We start from the raw sequence: 18301 nt of genomic DNA, 5'->3' as shown, positions 1-18301 counted from the left end.
TAGGGTATAGTGTTAAACCCAGGGTTAAAGTTGGTAATTCGATAAGTGGAATGTGGAATTTAGTGCAGAGCAATTGTCGCCAGAGCAAATGTCATGGATCCTGATCTGAGACTGAAATCATCAACTCACCAGAATCCCTGACAAGAGTTCAAAACAATTATCATTCAAATTGTCTACTTCTCCTTTGTCCGCTTCCTTCAATCCTGAAGTTTCTTGCAGAATTTGATTGAGTGAGAAAAGTGCATTTATCATGTACATGGCTGATGGTGCAAGTAAAAACAAATGTGATATTACTCCACAATATACTTATTTACAGAGACAGCCAATGAATGATTATATTACACTTGTCTATTTCAGCTACCTAACATGTTGTTCTATGGGCCCCCTGGTACAGGCAAAACTTCCACCATCCTAGCTGCATCGAGAGAGCTCTTTGGGTGAGTTATAAGCACAGTATCATCATCATTGTGTTACCATAGTAACTATCAAATTTAATGTAATTGCCTTTGTTTTTGCATGAATCTTTTATCATTTCTTTTTTAAATTGAAATGTTTAGAGTTTTAATTGGAATGTTACCTTTGGCTAGTTAGATTCAATGATGATGATGATGGTGATGATGATGGTGGTGGTGGTGGTGATGATGATGATGGTGGTGGTGGCGATGATGATGATGATGACAATGGTGTTGATGGTGATGATGATTAATATGACGATGTGATGATGATGATGGTAGTGATGGAAATGATGGTGATGATGATGACGACGACGACAATAGTGTTGATGGTGATGATTAAGATGAAAAGGATGATGATGATTAAGATGACGATGTGATGATGATGGTAGTGATGGAAATGATGGTGATGATGATGATGATGACGACGACAATGGTGTTGATGGTGATGATTAAAGGGGAATGAAACCTTTGGAACAAGTAGGCTTGTGTCGAAAAAGAAAAATCAAAGAATAAGAACAAAGAAAGTTTGAGAAAAATCGGACAAATAATAAGAAAGTTATGAGCATTTGAATATAGCAATCACTAATGCTATGGAGATCCTCCCATTGGCAATGCGACAAGGATGTGTGATGTCACATGTGAACAACTTTCCTGTTGATGGACTATAAAATACCCCCAAAATATCTCTTTTGCTTTTCCTTATGATACAAAATGTATTCTTTAAAAAATTGTATTACATGCCCTCCTATAGAAATAAAACATGATCTACTGTTAGATGTAATAAAAGAGGCAGTTTAAGTGAAATATATACTAAAGTAATGGGGAGAGTTGTTCACAAGTAACATCACATATCTTTGTCACATTGCCAATATGAGGATCTCGGTAGCATTAGTGATCGCAAGATTCAAATGCTCATAACTTTCTCATTATTTGTCTGATTTTTCTCAAACTTTCGTTGATCTGTTTCTTTGATTTTTCTGTTTTCACACAAGCTATCTTGTTCCAAATATTTCATTCTCCTTTAAGATGAAAATGATGATGATGATGACGACAATGGTGTTGATGGTGATGATTAAGGTGAATATGATGATGATGATGTGATAATTATGATGATGATGGTGGTGATAATGGTGGTGATGATGATGATGATGACGACAATGGTGTTGATGGTGATGATAATTAAGATGATGATGTGATGATGATGATGATGATGATGATGGTGATGATGATTATGATGGTGATGATGGTGATGATATTGATGATGGTGATGGTGATGATGAAAATGAGGGTGATAATGAAGATGATTTTGATGATGATGATAGATCTAGTGATGAGTTAAAAGTATGAAACTGTTGATGTCGTGGATCAGACATTTTAACGACAACTCCAAAGTTATTCAATCGTACCAAAAAAAGTCACCTATCATAGAACTTTTCATTCTAATTCATTAGACATGACATGTATCGAAGCCGTGTTCTAGAACTGAATGCCTCAGATGAAAGAGGTATCCAGGTGGTACGAGACAAGGTCAAGAAATTTGCTCAGACCGCGGCGGGTGGAGTCAGACCAGAGTATGTGCTTCCTTCTCTTTTTTTTTTTAGAAAAACAATTTTCTATCTTCTTTATTTTAAGATTGTCATTATTTACATTTTCGACATTTGTCATTTGCAGAATTATGGGAAATTTTCTTTTGCTTGTTTCTCCTACATTTGTTCCTACACTCTGAATTCAATCGTTATGGAACCCCAAAACAATTTGTCACTCCAGGGGCCTGTTGCAGAAAGAGTTGCGATCAAACGCAACTCAACAAATCTTTCGCAACTTGATTTTCAGCCAATGAAGCACCCGTTTTCGGGACTTGTGCTTGATATTTTGACTTGCGTTTAAACGCAACTCTTTCTGCAACAGGCCCCAGGAGCCATTTGTAATTGAATGCAACCATAATTATCATGTGCAACTTGATTTTCAAACAATCAAAAGCATCCATTCAGGGCTTGCGATTGATTTTTTGAGGTGCATGTAACAAATGCACCAGGACCCTGGTTTGGGGTGTAAATTTAGGAGGAAAAAATCAATGTTTGGCAGAATATTCTTTGACACTTGTAACAATGAAATGACAGTGCATTTTGGATTACATTGATACAGGGTTGAGAATAATTGTTATTATGTTTTAAGGACTTGTTTGGCCACATAGAGAAGGAAAGGCAATGTTCCTATGATGGTCCCGTCCCTGTGTTCTTATTATCCATGCTTCCACCCACAGTATGTGCTTGCCAGAGGCAGCATGTCTTCATGGTTTATTTCCAATTCGTCTAATGCCTTGCCGACTCGTCTACTATCATTTGGTCTACCATCAGTTCGTCCAATATCCATTTAGTCCATATACCATTTGGTCTTATTGGACTAAGTGTTAAATTGTGCAAAATGAATGAAAATATAATGGATATTTAGACCAACCGGTTATGAGACAAATGGTCACAGACAAAGTGATGTTTGGACCATATGGTTAATGCACCAAACGGTTGCTAGACAAAATGTTGAAGGACAGTTTGGCATTAGACTAAATGAAAGTAGACAGTGTGGTGAGTGGACGATCTGGCAGTAGACGAATCGGCAATTTACCGTCTTCATGACATCATGTCCGTCACTCCCATTTTCATTAACTAACAACCATTTGATGGATAAACTTTGAACTTACTGTCTCTTCATTTATAATGGGACTTGAAGCATTTCTATTTTCGAATCCAGATTTTTCAGGACTAAGATTTCATTTTATATTTTAACATATTCTTTTTCTTGTTACTAGTAAGTGCTTTGGGCCATCCTGGGTAGGCGCATTACATAACTAGTAATAATAATTTTAGACAAGTATTGATACAGAAGAGATGATGATCTGAGTTTGTTTTTAGATCATGAGGTCAAAGGTCAAAGAAGTCATTATATACCCGGAAGTTAACAACAAGCCACATTTCACTTTCATAGATCTCTAAAATTTGAATATAATACTTTATATTGTGAACTCCTCTTTTCACATTTCCTTTTATTGTAAGTTGTATTTATGTTGCCATTTCAGGATATGCTGTATGTTTTATATTTGATTGATTTGTTGAAATGAAAAGTTTTTACCCTCGTTCATTCTCAATCTTTTTTTTTCAGTGGGAAACCATGCCCTCCTTTCAAGATCATCATATTAGATGAAGCTGATTCAATGACCAATGACGCTCAGGTAATAAATTATTTTCTCTTTCAAGTCTTTCTGTAGTCATCTTCACATAGTATTAGAATGTTTTTATTTCATGCTGTTGTTAGGCATTATAGATATGGCAAGTTCGTTTTATCAACCAATTTTAATATTTATATTTCAAACATTTATGAGGTGCTGATTATCTAGTTTAGAATAATTTGAAAAAAATTATGAATTTAATGAATTGAATTGAATTGAATTTATTAGAACTTCACTGGCAATTGCCAGTATTTTGTTCATAACAAGAAGTACAAAATGATACAAGACAAATATACAATGCAAGGTATTGTTTTGTTTTGTTTCAGGCTGCCCTTAGGAGAACAATGGAGAAGCAATCCAAGAATACAAAATTTTGTCTCATCTGTAATTATATCAGCAGGTTGGTTTTGATTTTTTTTCATTCATTTTGTTCCATTCCAGGAATACAATCATAACAATAGCAAAGATCAGTGAAAAAGTAAGATAATAATCAGTACAATATACAAAATACATTAACAGAGGAGGGGAAAGAAGAAGAGAAGAAAAGAAGACAGGCTGATGATATCTGTGCATTATCAACAGAAATCTACAGAAGTTTCTTTTATGAAGAATCTCCTCAATAGCTGGATATCTTATCATAATAATGATAACGCAGTACTTGTATAGCACATATCGCATTATGATTCAAATGTCCCTATGTGCTTCCAGAGGAGTTGGGTATTATTATTCCCCCCCCCCCTTCCACAGGGTTCTTTATTTTCAAAGAGCATAATTACACTGTATAAACATTCACAATTTCTTTCAGACAAACAATAAATGAACATGTTATATGCATAATTCCTAATACATAGACATATAGTCAAACTGACTTTTTAGTATACAATCGATGAATTGTCACAGCCAAAGCAAATTTGGCGAGAAAAGAAAGAGATTTTGAGAAGATGCATATAGGCTATCTAAGAAATAAACATTGGTAATAATTATGTTTGCTAACGTGACACATTGTCAACTTGGATATTATTACCCTGGCTCATCCAAGCATTAACTAGTGGAGTTTCTAGCTCAACCAAAATCAGGCCTGAAACAGGGGAGGACATGTGTGAGGGGTCAAACCTGTTAACTCTTTGCCTGCCTTGTTCAACCAGAGTAACATACAACGGACTCTATTCACACGTCATTCACATTACGCACAGTTTGAATTAAGTGTATTGTACATACACAATAGTGTGGAGTGTATTGTACAGTGTACACTTTCCTGTACAATAAGCCAATCAAAAGTTATATCTCTGTCACATTTGCTCTATGGCGGGCGTACAGTGGCCGTTAATACCTGAATTCAAGTGTTTTCTGCGGCGAACGTACGGGTCGACGTAGGCGTATTCCTATTTTTAACAGGCCATAGAATTACAGCGTCCAGTTATAGAATTTTTTCATTTCTCTGCTTGTCATAGAAACTAGACTAGCTGTAGCCATGGCGTAGAACTGTCTACGGGGCCGTACGTTGAGCATACGGTGGGCGTGCGGCTGCCCTGGGGTCGTGTGTATTACATCTATCTTTTGCAGCCCCCCTAATAAAATTGCGCCTTCAGTGGAGTCTGTTTATCTCTCACTTTCAGTAATCAAGATTGTACACAGAGGTATATACAGATATCACTGGGTGTTCGCTGGTGGCTGAGGCCTGGCCACCAATGAATGCAGTTGAGATGGGTGCATCGACACTGAGACTATTTGAGGATCAGCGGCAGGCCCGACAGCAGAGAAGAAGAAGGACAATGTGGGTGAAGCCCTAGCTGTTGCGACGTGCCACCCTTGGCCACCCCGACAACCTGATGCACGAGCTGATGCGTGAATCAAGGGGTGATTTTAACCCTTTGAACCCTGAATTAATTGGGACGATATTGACTCTCACCCTAAATTATAAGCAGATATCAAGCTTATCAAGGAATACATGGCACTTGAAATAAATGGGAAGCTGCAGGTTGGAGCTGGACACTGCTGACTACTCGTACTTTGCCCCTCATCCGTTGGCATATAGCGCTGGGATAGGGCCAGGGTTTCTCCTTGCAACTGACGGAACCTCTCCTTTGGGCAGTTGCGCACCTTCTGCAGCCAGCCGCCCCACGCATCTCGCTCATCCATTTGCGGATCGTTGCGGATTCCTCTAACTGGGGATAGGGTGGGGGAGAAGATGTACGACATTGCAAAGTCTAAGGCCTGTTTCAATGACAATTTGTAAAGAAATATCATGACACGTGATATTTTTAAAGTCCTGTTTTGGTTATCTTAAAATAGGTTCTTGCTTACCTTTCTCCCCATATCCTGGTCCCTGCTCTGGAACCAGCAACATTTCTGTCAGAACCTCCCTGACATTGGGCGTACTATTTGCGCCCTTCCTCTTCGTGCTGGTTCAGGCCCTTCTGTTGTTCCTCCTCGAAGCGCAGTCTTTGCTTTTTGCACTACTGCACGTCTTCTGATCCTCAGTCCATCTAGGTAGCCCACCGTCATTGACGGGTCCCACAAAGTCCTCCCGCAGCTCCAAATCGCCATTGCCATAGTCCTCCTCTTCCTCCTCCTCACCAGTCACCTGAAGCATGAGCATGAAGAATTCTATAGTGACAAGTATGGGTAGGCATGGAAAGGTTAATATAAATGCAACCCTCAAAATTATCTTACAAGAAAGAGATGAACATTGATAAAACTGTTTCTCTATAAATGTGCTGTCAGGAACTGACCGTAATTATAAAGACAAAGACGAATTAAAAAGAGGGTCATTTTTGCACACATATGAATTCAATGCCAATGCTTCCCCTTCCCACCTCATGTCCCTTGGTCCGCGGCTGAATCACCTCATTTAGAAATGCCATGTTCCTTAACTTCCATTCATGTCGCATGGTCAACCGGGTGGATGCCTGGCCTGACTTCTCTGCAGGTCTGGTGTGGTTCTTTGGCTTTCCTTAGGCACTCCGAAGGTTCCTAAACCTTCCCATCTCCTGTCCCTTGGTCCGCAGCTGAATCACCTCATCTAGAAATGCTAAGTTCCGTAACTTCCATTCCTGTTGTATGGTCAACTTGAAGGACGCCTGGCCAGACTTCCCCACAGATCCGGCGCAGTTCTTCAGCTTTCCATAGGCACTCCGAAGGTTCTTAAACCTTCTCTTGATCTTCTCAACTGCAACCAAGCGTAAACCGCATTAGAAGATGTCGGAGGAAATGAATATGAAGTATTTTCACAATTCCAAGAACTTTTCATGTGACTTTCACAATTAACAATGAAAATACAATCGCTATCTCTGCCAGTTTCGCCTCCTTTAGCCTGGTGTTTCTATATTTCTCATGCCTGAGGTTATAAAAGTACAGACGTGCCTCATAGAATTCAACAATTTGCTGGAGAGCTGGAGACTCGTCCTTGTCTTCATCATCTACATCAGGCTCATCGTGGTCCAGCTTCTCTGGCTGTATTTCTGCCTTCTCTTCTTCCTCCATAAACGGCTGCTCCAAATCATTGACTTGAATGATAATGTGTACTGCATTTAAAAAATTTATTTTACATGAATTGAATTGAATTGAATTTATTAGAACTTCACTGGCAATTGCCAATATTTTGTTCATAACAAGAAGTACAAAATGATACAAGACAAATATACAATGCAAGGAATATAAGCAAATAAACAAAGACAAAATAGTATTTCGTCAAAAAGAAAAGAAAGAAAAAAAAAGAAACAACTTATAAATCATCTACAAATATACACAATAAACATAGGAATCATTCGGATAGATATTTTGACAATGAATATAGAGACTGATATCCAAGAAAAGATAAAGAAAACATAAAGAAAGTGAGAGAGGAAAGGGAAATAAAGAGGAAAGAAGTTCGAAAATGGAGAGAGCGGGAAAGAAAGGAAGAACGAGAAGAATGGCATTACATGTAAACTCATTGTGTAAAAATATTGTGAATATATTACTTCAAAGTGTTTACCGGTTGATATTTTTAGTACTCAGAAATCACCCCTAATAGCAATTATGTTTTGGACAAAAGAACAAAACAATTTAATCAAGGCTTCAGTTTCCAATTTCATGATGTAGATAAATTTTTCCTGGCACCCCATTTCGGTAAACCTAATATTGAAGGTAATTATCTTTTCAAAAAAATCTTTACGCAAATCTTTATATTTGTTACATTTCATTATAATATGGAACTCATCCCCGACAAAATTCAAATTACAATCTTCACAAAATCTCAGGTTAGGTGGTATCTTCTCTGGTCTTTTGTACCTCCCTGTATCTGTTATAATTTATGCATTTGTTTGTGAACTCACATTGTAAGTCCTCTGACTTTTTGATGAGTATATTTTGATAAAACCGAATTGAACTTGAGAGCATTTGATTTCTGTTCGTAACAGGATTATAGAGCCACTGACGTCTCGTTGCTCCAAGTTTCGGTTTAAGCCTCTCAGTAAACCCATCCAGGGGAAGAAACTAAGGGAAATCTGTGAAGCTGAGAACATCACATGCAGTGACGAGGTAAACATTTCACATTCTTTGGGAACATGGACATTGTTGCATATAGCCATCAGTCGATTGCTTGTTTAAAAATGGAGGGATACCCTTAATAAGCGCAGTGCTTGTAAGCAGGGTCCCAACATACACTATACATTTGAGGTTAACATTATGATACAAATTATACATTTAAAATACATATGTAACAATAAACACACACCCACATATGTATACACATGAATTAGAGAGAGAGAAACAGAAAGAGAGGAGAGACAGTGTAGATGGAACAGGTAGAAAGAAAAGAGTAATGATAAGTACCATTTACAATTAAAGAAAAGAGAATGAGAATTTAACATTGTTTACAATGTAACTCAGCATGAATTCATTTTAGAAAAGTACAGTCTTTTTAAAGAGAGTTAGAAACGGAAATGTAATAAGCGCTATGTAAATGTAACTATTATCTATTACTATGATTGTTAGGAGCTTTAGCAAATTTGTTGTGCCTAGTTTCATGAAACATGCAACTTGTCTTCACCTACTCTTGGCAGGCTTTAGACGCCATTTTGATTTCAAAGATATGTGATCAAATGAAGCGAAAAGCAACAATAGAGAAAAACAGGGATAAAACATAAAAAAGGGGTTCATTATTTTTTTTAATGGCCCCACTTTGTCTTGTAAGAGCTGGAAATCCATGGTTTGATTTAACTTTTTACTTTCTCTTGGCAGGCTTTGGATGCCATTTTGAAATTATCGGAAGGAGACATGAGGAAATCCATCACCTTCCTTCAGAGCGCTCATCGTCTTCAACGAGAGGATGGCATCCTGGTTGATGATATCTATGAGATTGCTGGGGTGAGTCATAGGACACATATATCTACAATTAAGGCAGAGTCAAACAGACCAGACAACCGGTGCTGCCCCTCAGTGGTGCTATTTCTTCCAGGGGCGGATTGCACGAAAGGGTCTTTCCAAGGACCGTCTTTCCTGTCGCCATCTTTTATGATGCGCTTTATGAGGGATATTGCATGAAAGGGTCTATCTACGGGCCGTTTTTCGGTGATAAACAAGTAAAATTCATTAGTTAGCTTTTAAATCTATTTTTATAAAATTTCATGAGATATATATTTTTGTATTACAGATTTTGTTTACTTTAACAGATGAATAAAATATGTTTGCAGGTAATCCATTTCAAAAGCGTTTCACATATTAAATGGGCGACACGAAAAGACGGCTCTTGCAAAGACCCTTTCATGCAATCAGCACCAGAACAATGGACCGATGAAATAAAGAAATACATGAGAAATTCACAATGCCAACGACTTTGACAATCATCACGTGAAAGAACCAAACTGTCTTAAAGTTTCATGTGATATTATCCTTGCATAGGATATTCTCAATCAAGTAGGACAATTGAAATTAGATTGCCCAGCAGAATTTCTCAATTTTTGTGCTTGAGTTTATCGGCCCAAAATGTTATAATCCTGTTGCATGGACACCAATATTTTGTTCAGTCTATGTGCAATGCTTGGTTGCAAAGAATCGTTAACAGACACAAAAAAAACCAGCCACACCGTTTGAATTATAGAATTATATGAAAGTTTGGATGTATATCTTGATCAGGTAATCTCTGTCTGACAGTGCTTGATATTGAGTCTTTGATGACATTGAGTTTCTTGTACATTTTTCGCCGGTACAATGGTATCCATGGTTGGCCAGGGACGAATATCCCTTTTTGCCATTCGATTGTTCGCCAGGGTAAACGATTGACTAGTTCGAACAATTAAGATTCCAAGGGAGCCTTTCATCAACATTTTTGTCGGACAAGTTTTCAGATCTGACAGCTTTCCTTGATTCTGATTGGCTGAGAGGCACTGTTACTATGGTAACACTCCCCTGGATTATCAGAAATAAAAAAAAAGTTGACCTACTTCCTTGACTTGCCAGTGGTCATACAAAATGTGCAAGCTGACTCAGTTGAGTGTCCCAGTACACCGCCTATGACATGCACATCAAAACAGCTGAATGATTAACGGTTGGTCGCGTTAAAAGCAAGATAACAACAAATAAAATTTATGCTAAAATGAATTCCAAACTTTGTAACTCTCTCAAGACACAACAGTGGCAGACGTGCCGGTGATTGTGTATCATTCAGCTGAATGTGTCGATGTGCGTGGTGTAGGCGTAGTACTGGGACACTCTACTAAGTCAGCTTGCTCATACGTGTGACCGTTGGTAGGTTTGTTGTGTGTGATCTGTGATAAACCAGGATTCTTGATTGCTCAAACTATTCGTTTGTTTACCCTGGCAAACAATCAAATGGCAAAAAGGTGATTTCTCCCAGACCTTCTGGAACCTGACCTTTGGGAAGATGTAGAGAAAGAAGGTAAAGTTTGAATTAGGTTTTGCTTGATGTTTAGTCTTAAAAAGTTGAGACAAGTGCAAGTGATTATGTGCTAATCACTTTGAATGAAAACATGTAATATGGGTAAAATAATCTGAGGGGATGCTACGAGAAATTATATGCAATCAATTTAAAATTTACGTTGTAAATTTACAATTGATGATCAAGTTTAACTGTAGCAACTTGTCGCATGAAACAGATCAGTAATCAATTGCGTACTTTGCAATTAATGTGCGAGATATATGATTCATATGCCCCCCCACCCCCCCCCCCCATGAAATTGCAATGGATCCTAAGTTTCATTTATCCTTTGCATTCCTCTGATGTCCAGGTTATCCCAGATAGAATCATAGATAATCTCATTCAGGCCTGCTATGGTGGTTCCTATGAAAAGCTGGATGAGAATGTCCAACAGCTGCTCCAAGATGGCTACTCAGCATCTCAGGTTGTCAACCAGGTAAATAAAGTAATAATTACTGTGTTTACACGTGCATCGGCTTTTGGCTCAAAACCTAAAGCCGATGCAGAATCGGCTTTTGGTTTATCTTGCACCGCATTTACACGCTGTCACAGCTCGCGTGGCAAAAACCTGAAATGATCCGCGCACCAACAAGATACGTCATAATAAAGACAACGCTGGATCCGCGCTGACAAGTACGTCATAATTGTAAAGTAAGTGAAATGCACGCCAATTGCCGATGCAGAATCGGCTTTCTGTTTACACGTAGAAAAAAAGCCGATTCTGCATTGGCTCGCGGTTCTGAACCTACTACTTTGGTGGTGCAAAATTGCCGATACTGCACCGAGAGCCGATGCAAGTTAATCGCGTTTACACGCAGCAAAAAAGCCGATTCAGCGTGTAAATACGGTAAATATAGGATTTGTGTAGCACACGTATCCACCTTGTTCGGTACTCAAGGCCCTCCTTTATTACCCCAGCTAAGTCAGTCTACTGATTCCGTTGCTCACAGCTTTTCAAGGAAATACTTCCTGCCGGTACCCATTCACCTCACCTGGGTTGAGTGCAGCACAATGTGGGTAAATTTCTTGCTGAAGGAAAATATGCAGTGGTCGGGAATCAAACCCACGTCCCTCAGATTGAAAGACTGGAGTCTTAACCACTAGACCACGACATCCCCCACAAATAGTCTCTGACTGTCATAGTCATCAGGGGAAAATAACACGGGGCCCCCCACGAAATGCCCATTCAATACAAAGTTAAAGTTTCTCCATTGTAGCAGATTTAGGCATTACTATTATTATAATCACCATTATTACCATCATCACCATCAACACCATCATTATTATCATCACCACCACCGCTATCATCATCATCACCGTTATCATCACCACCATTATCATCATCATCACCACCATCACCATCATCACCACCGCCATTATCATCATCACCGCCAATATCATCATCATCATCACCATTTTCTTTATCAGCATTAACATTACTCGCTGTAGTGTTAATTTTTGATCAGCTGGTGGTTTAGAGTAAAATATTTCCCTCAAAGCTTTATGTCTTCAGCATCCTTGGAGATGTCTGACTCGTGGTCAAATGCAAAATTTAATGCGCCTGCTGAAAAAGCTTGAAATCCAGCAGCAATGTTTTTAGGGCAAGGCCAGGTTTTAAAGGACACGTCTGTCCCAACAAAAAATTAATTTGAATAAAAAGAGAAAAATCCAACAAGCATAACACTGAAAAATTTATCAAAATCGGATGTAAAATAAGAAAGTTATGACAATTTAAAGTTTCGCTTAATTTCACAAAACAGTTATAGGCACATCCTGATCGGTTTGCAAATGAGGAGACTGATGACGTCATCCACTCACTATTTCTTTTGTATTTTATTATGTGAAATGTGAAATATTCTAATTTTCTCCTCATTGTTAAGTGAAACAACGATTAATTCCTCCCCGAGCATGTGGAATTAGCATTGTTTAATATTATATAGTTCAGTCAAGTTGGTCCTTATTGTCAAATCTGTAAAAAATAAAATATTTCATAATTCAAACAATAGAAAATAAAAGAAATAGTGAGTGAGAGACATCATCAGTCAGACTGTCTTATTTGCATGCCACTGAAATGTGCATATCACTGTTTTGTGAAAAATAAGCGAAACTTTAAAATATCATAACTTTCTTATTTTACATCCGATTTTGATGAATTTTTCAGTGTAATGCTAGTTTAATTTTGTTATATTTATTCAAATCAACATTTTTCTGGGGTGGACCTTAAATAATAATAATAGATGGGATTTAAGGTAACGTTTTTCCATAGGACACATTTGGAAGAGCCATGGTGTAGTGGTTCTGACTCTCGCCTTGTAATCTGAGGGTCGTGTGTTCAAATCCCACCATGGTATACCGTCCTCTGGTAAGGTGTCAATCCACACTCTGCCACTCTCCACCCAGGTGTTAAATGGCACTAGTGCCCGGTAGGATGTGAAAGTCATAGTAGCTTGTCCAGTACTGTGTGCGTCTCATTCGTGATTCGCTGGAATACTCCCCAGGGAGTGGAGGATCGCATACATTGTTATAAGCACTAGCGTACCTATGGGGGGGGGGGCACTCTGCCCCCCCTGACGAGCCACAACCCATACAAAATACATAGCACTGCCCCCCCTGACGAGCTTGAAAGACCTTTTATGCCCCCCTGACGAGCTTGTCAATTTTTTTTCTGGTACAATAACCTTCATTTTTTATTGAAGACCTTTTTTTTTTTTTTTTTTTTTTTTTTTTTTTTTTTTTTTTTTTTTTTTTGCTTGTACATTTTTTGGGCGGCCGATTTTGCCCCCCCCTGTGGAAAATCCTAGGTACGCCACTGGTTATAAGGGAATGCATTACTGAATCCGATGACCAGGTAATAAAGCATAAGCGCTTAGATACATACAATGTATGTCTTGAGCGCAGTATGAAAAATCCAGATAATTATTACTATTAATTCTATGGGTGTGTTCAATGTCGATTTTTGAAATTTAGACAGCAACATAAATCTCAATTCAAAACACAATTACAAAACACAGATATAACGATGAACAAAGGGTGTGTTCAGTGTTCCCCATTCCTGGTAAAAAAAGTAGATGTCTTTCAGATCTTGATCTCGGGGAAAATCAGCGTAGATTTTACGACCTACAGCAACACTGAACACGATTGAGCTCCGAAACATCTTTAAACGTGCTTTCGTTGCATTTAAAGACAATATAAAGGATGTATAACCAGCTTCAAATTTTCGACACTGAACAGTGCGCCGCTGATCATGTTTGTGTTCTGTGTTTTGTAATTGCGTATTGAATCATGATTCGTGTTGCTGTTTAAATTTGAAAATCAACGTCGAACACACCTTAATGACAGCTCAGTTGAGAAAAATAGGGTGCTATATATTTCAAAAGGTCAGTAAGAGGGGCAGTGACGCCAATTAACAGAGCATCCTCAGCACTGGCCTTCTATGGCTTTGATTAATTCAAGCCTTGTATTACAAGAAAATTATACAGGATTAAAAAAGATATGTATTATCAGTGCCTTTGAGGTTAAGTGCCTTTTCCTTCCCCTCATAAATGTCCTTGCTTCTTTTGTGGCCAGGTTTTTGACGTCATAGTGGAAAGAGGAGAGCTCACCAATAAACAGAAGTCGGCCATCGCTGAGCGGCTTGCTGTCATCGACAAACGACTGTGCGATGGAGCAGACGAAGGCCTGCAAATCATGGATCTGTTCACACTGACCATGGATCAATTCTGCACTGTGCAGAACTAGGACGTAAACCAAGCTGTATGTGAACACAGCCACTTTCAGGACATTGTTTACGTGTGATGTGCATCATCTATGTGAGGTGGTTGTACATCATGTGACCGATAACAGATGTTATCTAGCTTGTGCAAACTGAAATTCAGCGGAGAGGACATGTACCGTCAAGTATTCGAGAATCAGGCCTAAAGTTTGATATTTCTTGGGCAAGGGGCTTTTCAGAATGGCATATTTTTGTATTACTGCACAAATGGAAAAAAAAAATGAAAAGGGCACAAAAATATCACAAGGCCAGTGAAAGGAGCATTGAGGCGAATCAATTGGGTATCCAAGACTCTGACCCTTGACCTAGGATGACCTTGGATGACCTATGATTGATAGAGCTCTGCAGAATCATAAAATACCTTGAATATGTTCATATGGTCATGTTTCTATAGTTCCGATGTCATAGTCACATTGCTTGTTACTCCCCAGGGAGTGGAGAAACTTCATACATTGTTTGCTGACAAGCCAATTGCAAAATCGAATGAACATTGTAGTATGCCTGTAAAGTGCTTTGACACTTTGAACCAATAACAATTCCTTGAAGGAGCAGAAAATTTATTTTAGTTGAAAACTAATAGAACGAATAGGACAGAAACAAATATTGAAAAAAAAATTATTATAAATTTGTTTGTATGTTTGTAATCATATTGTTTACTTAACTCACCTTGGGCCCATTGCATAGCAGTTACTATTATTATGGTAACTTTGCCATCCAATTGTAACTTGCATGGAATCCTTGATTCTGATTGGCTGCTGATCAGTGTTACAATGGTATACAAATAATGAATGTTTATGAGTGCAATGGACAGAATACTTCATGAGGTGAAAGATGAAATGATCCATTCAACGAGGCGTAGCCGAGTTGAATGGATCATTATTTCATATTTCACCGAATGAAGTATTCTGTCCATTGCACGAATGAAAAAATTCATTATTTGGTTTATATGACACCTAAAAATTGATTTTTTTTTTTCTCATATGAAATTTATCAATTTCGATGCAAAACATGTCATGCAGTGCGAGTTCGGTCTGTTGATTGTTACGTCATTACAACATGCGCACTGTTGGTGCCTGCATAAGCTGCAGTCTCGGTGCACGCGTGCAATGGACAAAATCGTATGGATCCAAAATTGCACGATGAATGGATCCAAAATTGCACGGTTGATGACGTCATTGCTAAATGGGCTGAATGAACGATATCAAACAACCAATCAAATCACAAGGATCTATCTAGGTGTCATATAATAGTTACTATTGGATGGCAAAATTACTATAATAGTAACTTTTATGCAATGGGGCTCTGGTCTATCATCAAGTTAGTGTCATTACTATTTTTTTCAACTGTCACTTGGTGATGGTCTAACCATCATTCAGTATAATGCCCATACAGTCTAAATTCAACTTTGTCTATGTATTTCGGAATATGTCAAATGAAAATTTGGCTCATGAACAATTCATTTTATCACATAGACTGGTGTTAATCTAAGGGACAGGGTGTGTAAAACCGCACTGGAAATGCAAAATAATGAATGGGAAAGATGACAATATTGAACAAGATAACAATATTAAACAAGATGACAATATTAAACAAGATGGTTTGTAGACAAACTTGTTGGATACAAACTTCAAGTAGACCATGTGGGATGAGACTAGATTGAAGTTGAAAGTGTGGGTGTCGACCCAATGGTAATTCACACTTTCGGTCATGTGTTCTTAAGAGGACAAATCCATCCCCCCCCAAAAAAAAAAAAAGAATTGAAATTCCACTGACTTTGGATATAAAATAAGAAAGTTATAGCATAATGATTCCGGTGACCCGGGTTCGATTCCCAAGTGGTGCGCTAGTGCCCTTTGGTAAGGCATTTATCCTCATTACCAGGTCCCTCGTAGAGGACCTTAAGCCGTTGGTCCCCTGGCTGCTTGCTCACAGGCATTCGTGATTTCTTAGCAGTCAGGTAAAAAACCTCGGTATAACATAACATAACTTAATTTCAAAGTTTCACCTATTTGTCACAAAACAGTTGTATGCACATCACAGTGATATGCAAGTTAGAGAGTCAATAATGTCACTCACTATTTCTTATGTATTTTATTACATAAACTATAGAATGTTTCTTTTTTTGGCAGATTTGACAAAAGGAAGCAATGTCCATGAATTGCAATAGGTTGCAACAATGCCAAATTCCCCATTTTCAAGGAGGAATCAATCCCTTTTTACATTATAATGAGGAAAAAATTAAGATATTTCATATAATAAAATGCAAAAGAATGAGTGAGGGATGAAGACATTGGTTCCTCCATTTGCATATAACTGTTTTGTGAAATTAATACTTCTGAACGTTAAAACTTTCTTATTTTACCTCTCATTATGATGAAATTTTCAGCGTTAGTAGAATTTGATTTTTCTTTTACTCAAATCAACTTTGATGGGGTTAACATATCCTAAAGCCCTAGTACTCCCGGGGTATTTTATTATTTTCATTCAGGGGGAGGGGGGCATATGGCTCCCTTTTAAGATCTTGAATTGCGCAGTCGCGATGAAAGTTTGCACGATGGTAGAGAATGACATAATCTACATGATTGCATATGTAAATTTCACAAAATTTTCCCATGTTATTTTATATGAATTGATTATGTTCATTCATGAAATCATACTTTTTGCTATCATTCACTATAAAGCTCCCAGAATGCAAGGTATTGGTGTTAATATTCTTAATGGCATTCCCAACCACTAAATGAAAAAAAATTGATACAAAATCAATTTCTTATGTATTTTTTTTTATATTTGTGAATTTCTTTTATTATTTTCATTGTTTTTTCTACAAAATTTGTCGGCGACATTATTTCAGCCATCAACATTAATCGAATTAAATGACTTGTCAATAAAAGTAAAAAATTATCACCCATTTTATATGAATTCAGCTAAAAGCACATTTTGTAATATACTCTGTACATGAAATCATGTTTTTCAGTACTTAAGGTAGGGGTCTGACATGCTCTTCATTATGTTATGTAATTTCAAATTTCATAAATGTATACCTGGACATTTGGTCTCAAAAGACGATGCGCAAGAATTCAAGGTACAAAGAGAGTAGCATGGTTAAAAAATTTATATGGCAAATTTATCACGAAAAATGTTGATGGGGCTCCATTATTGTAGTGCCCCCCCCCCCCCCTGGGAGTATTGGGTTGATGTCAGAGAGTTCTTCTTTAAAGCCTGTCTTTAGCATTAGTAAAGGTTCATCAATGTGAATTATTATCGACTATCATATCTAACATATCAATATTAGTACAGACGTCTAGAGTCTAGCTTATAGAACTTCTTCTAAAGCCACTTCTCTGTGAAATTTCAAATATTTATGTTTTGTAGCTGTCCCACTTTGGAGTCACATTGTTCTTGTTTGTATACTACATGTATTTGAAAATACAATACACTTGTATAGCTTTGTATGAAAAGAACTAACTAAATCTTGTACCTTTCGTCCTTCCAATAGTATTAAATTTTAGTTTGATATGTAGTGATATGCAAAATAGGACAGAGAGAGAGGGGGGAGGGATTAGAGAGAGAGAGAGGCAGATAAAGAAATTATAAGAGGGTACGGTAAAGATGGGAAGAGAAGAATATGGTATCTGCAAAAAACTAATGATATACTGTAAAAGACAGCAAGAGATCTGAGGAACAAAGAAGATAGTTGTGTATATGCAATTCCAAGAAACTGCACAGGTCAACCCAGTGTCTTATAGAGAGTCTGATTAAATTGCATGGTTTCAGTTCCAGTTGTAAGGAGGCATGCTAGAAGCGATTATGGATGGGGGGGGGGGGGCATTCCATGGGGCTCACCGTATGGGGGAGTGAGGGGCTCATATATTTAAAAAAAAATTCAGTAGTGCTTTTTATATATTTAGGCCTATGCAGAATTCTCTAAGTGG

General features: G+C 37.8%; 1 protein-coding gene across 5 annotated transcripts in view; it reads left to right on the top strand.

The window, feature by feature from the left end:
• Positions 1 to 17839, top strand: part of LOC129279325 (replication factor C subunit 4-like) — a 38143-nt gene extending 20304 nt beyond the window's left edge. For 2 of the 5 annotated variants that reach the window (XM_064110898.1, XM_064110897.1), the window contains exons 4-11: positions 358 to 437; positions 1907 to 2026; positions 3612 to 3681; positions 4005 to 4078; positions 8079 to 8199; positions 8902 to 9027; positions 10908 to 11033; positions 14165 to 17839. In XM_064110898.1, coding sequence (XP_063966968.1) covers positions 358 to 437; positions 1907 to 2026; positions 3612 to 3681; positions 4005 to 4078; positions 8079 to 8199; positions 8902 to 9027; positions 10908 to 11033; positions 14165 to 14335 — 888 coding nt within the window. In that variant the 3' untranslated portion in view covers positions 14336 to 17839. The remainder of the gene's footprint in view (positions 1 to 357; positions 438 to 1906; positions 2027 to 3611; positions 3682 to 4004; positions 4079 to 8078; positions 8200 to 8901; positions 9028 to 10907; positions 11034 to 14164) is intronic. The other 3 variants (XR_010295992.1, XR_010295993.1, XR_010295994.1) reach the window with 3 other exon arrangements.
• Positions 17840 to 18301: the final 462 nt, after the last annotated feature.

This window comes from Lytechinus pictus, chromosome 16 (assembly GCF_037042905.1).
Source record: "Lytechinus pictus isolate F3 Inbred chromosome 16, Lp3.0, whole genome shotgun sequence".
Taxonomy (NCBI): Eukaryota; Metazoa; Echinodermata; class Echinoidea; order Temnopleuroida; family Toxopneustidae; genus Lytechinus; species Lytechinus pictus.
Note: the sequence above shows the minus strand (reverse complement) of the source record. Positions and strands in the feature narration are given on the sequence as shown.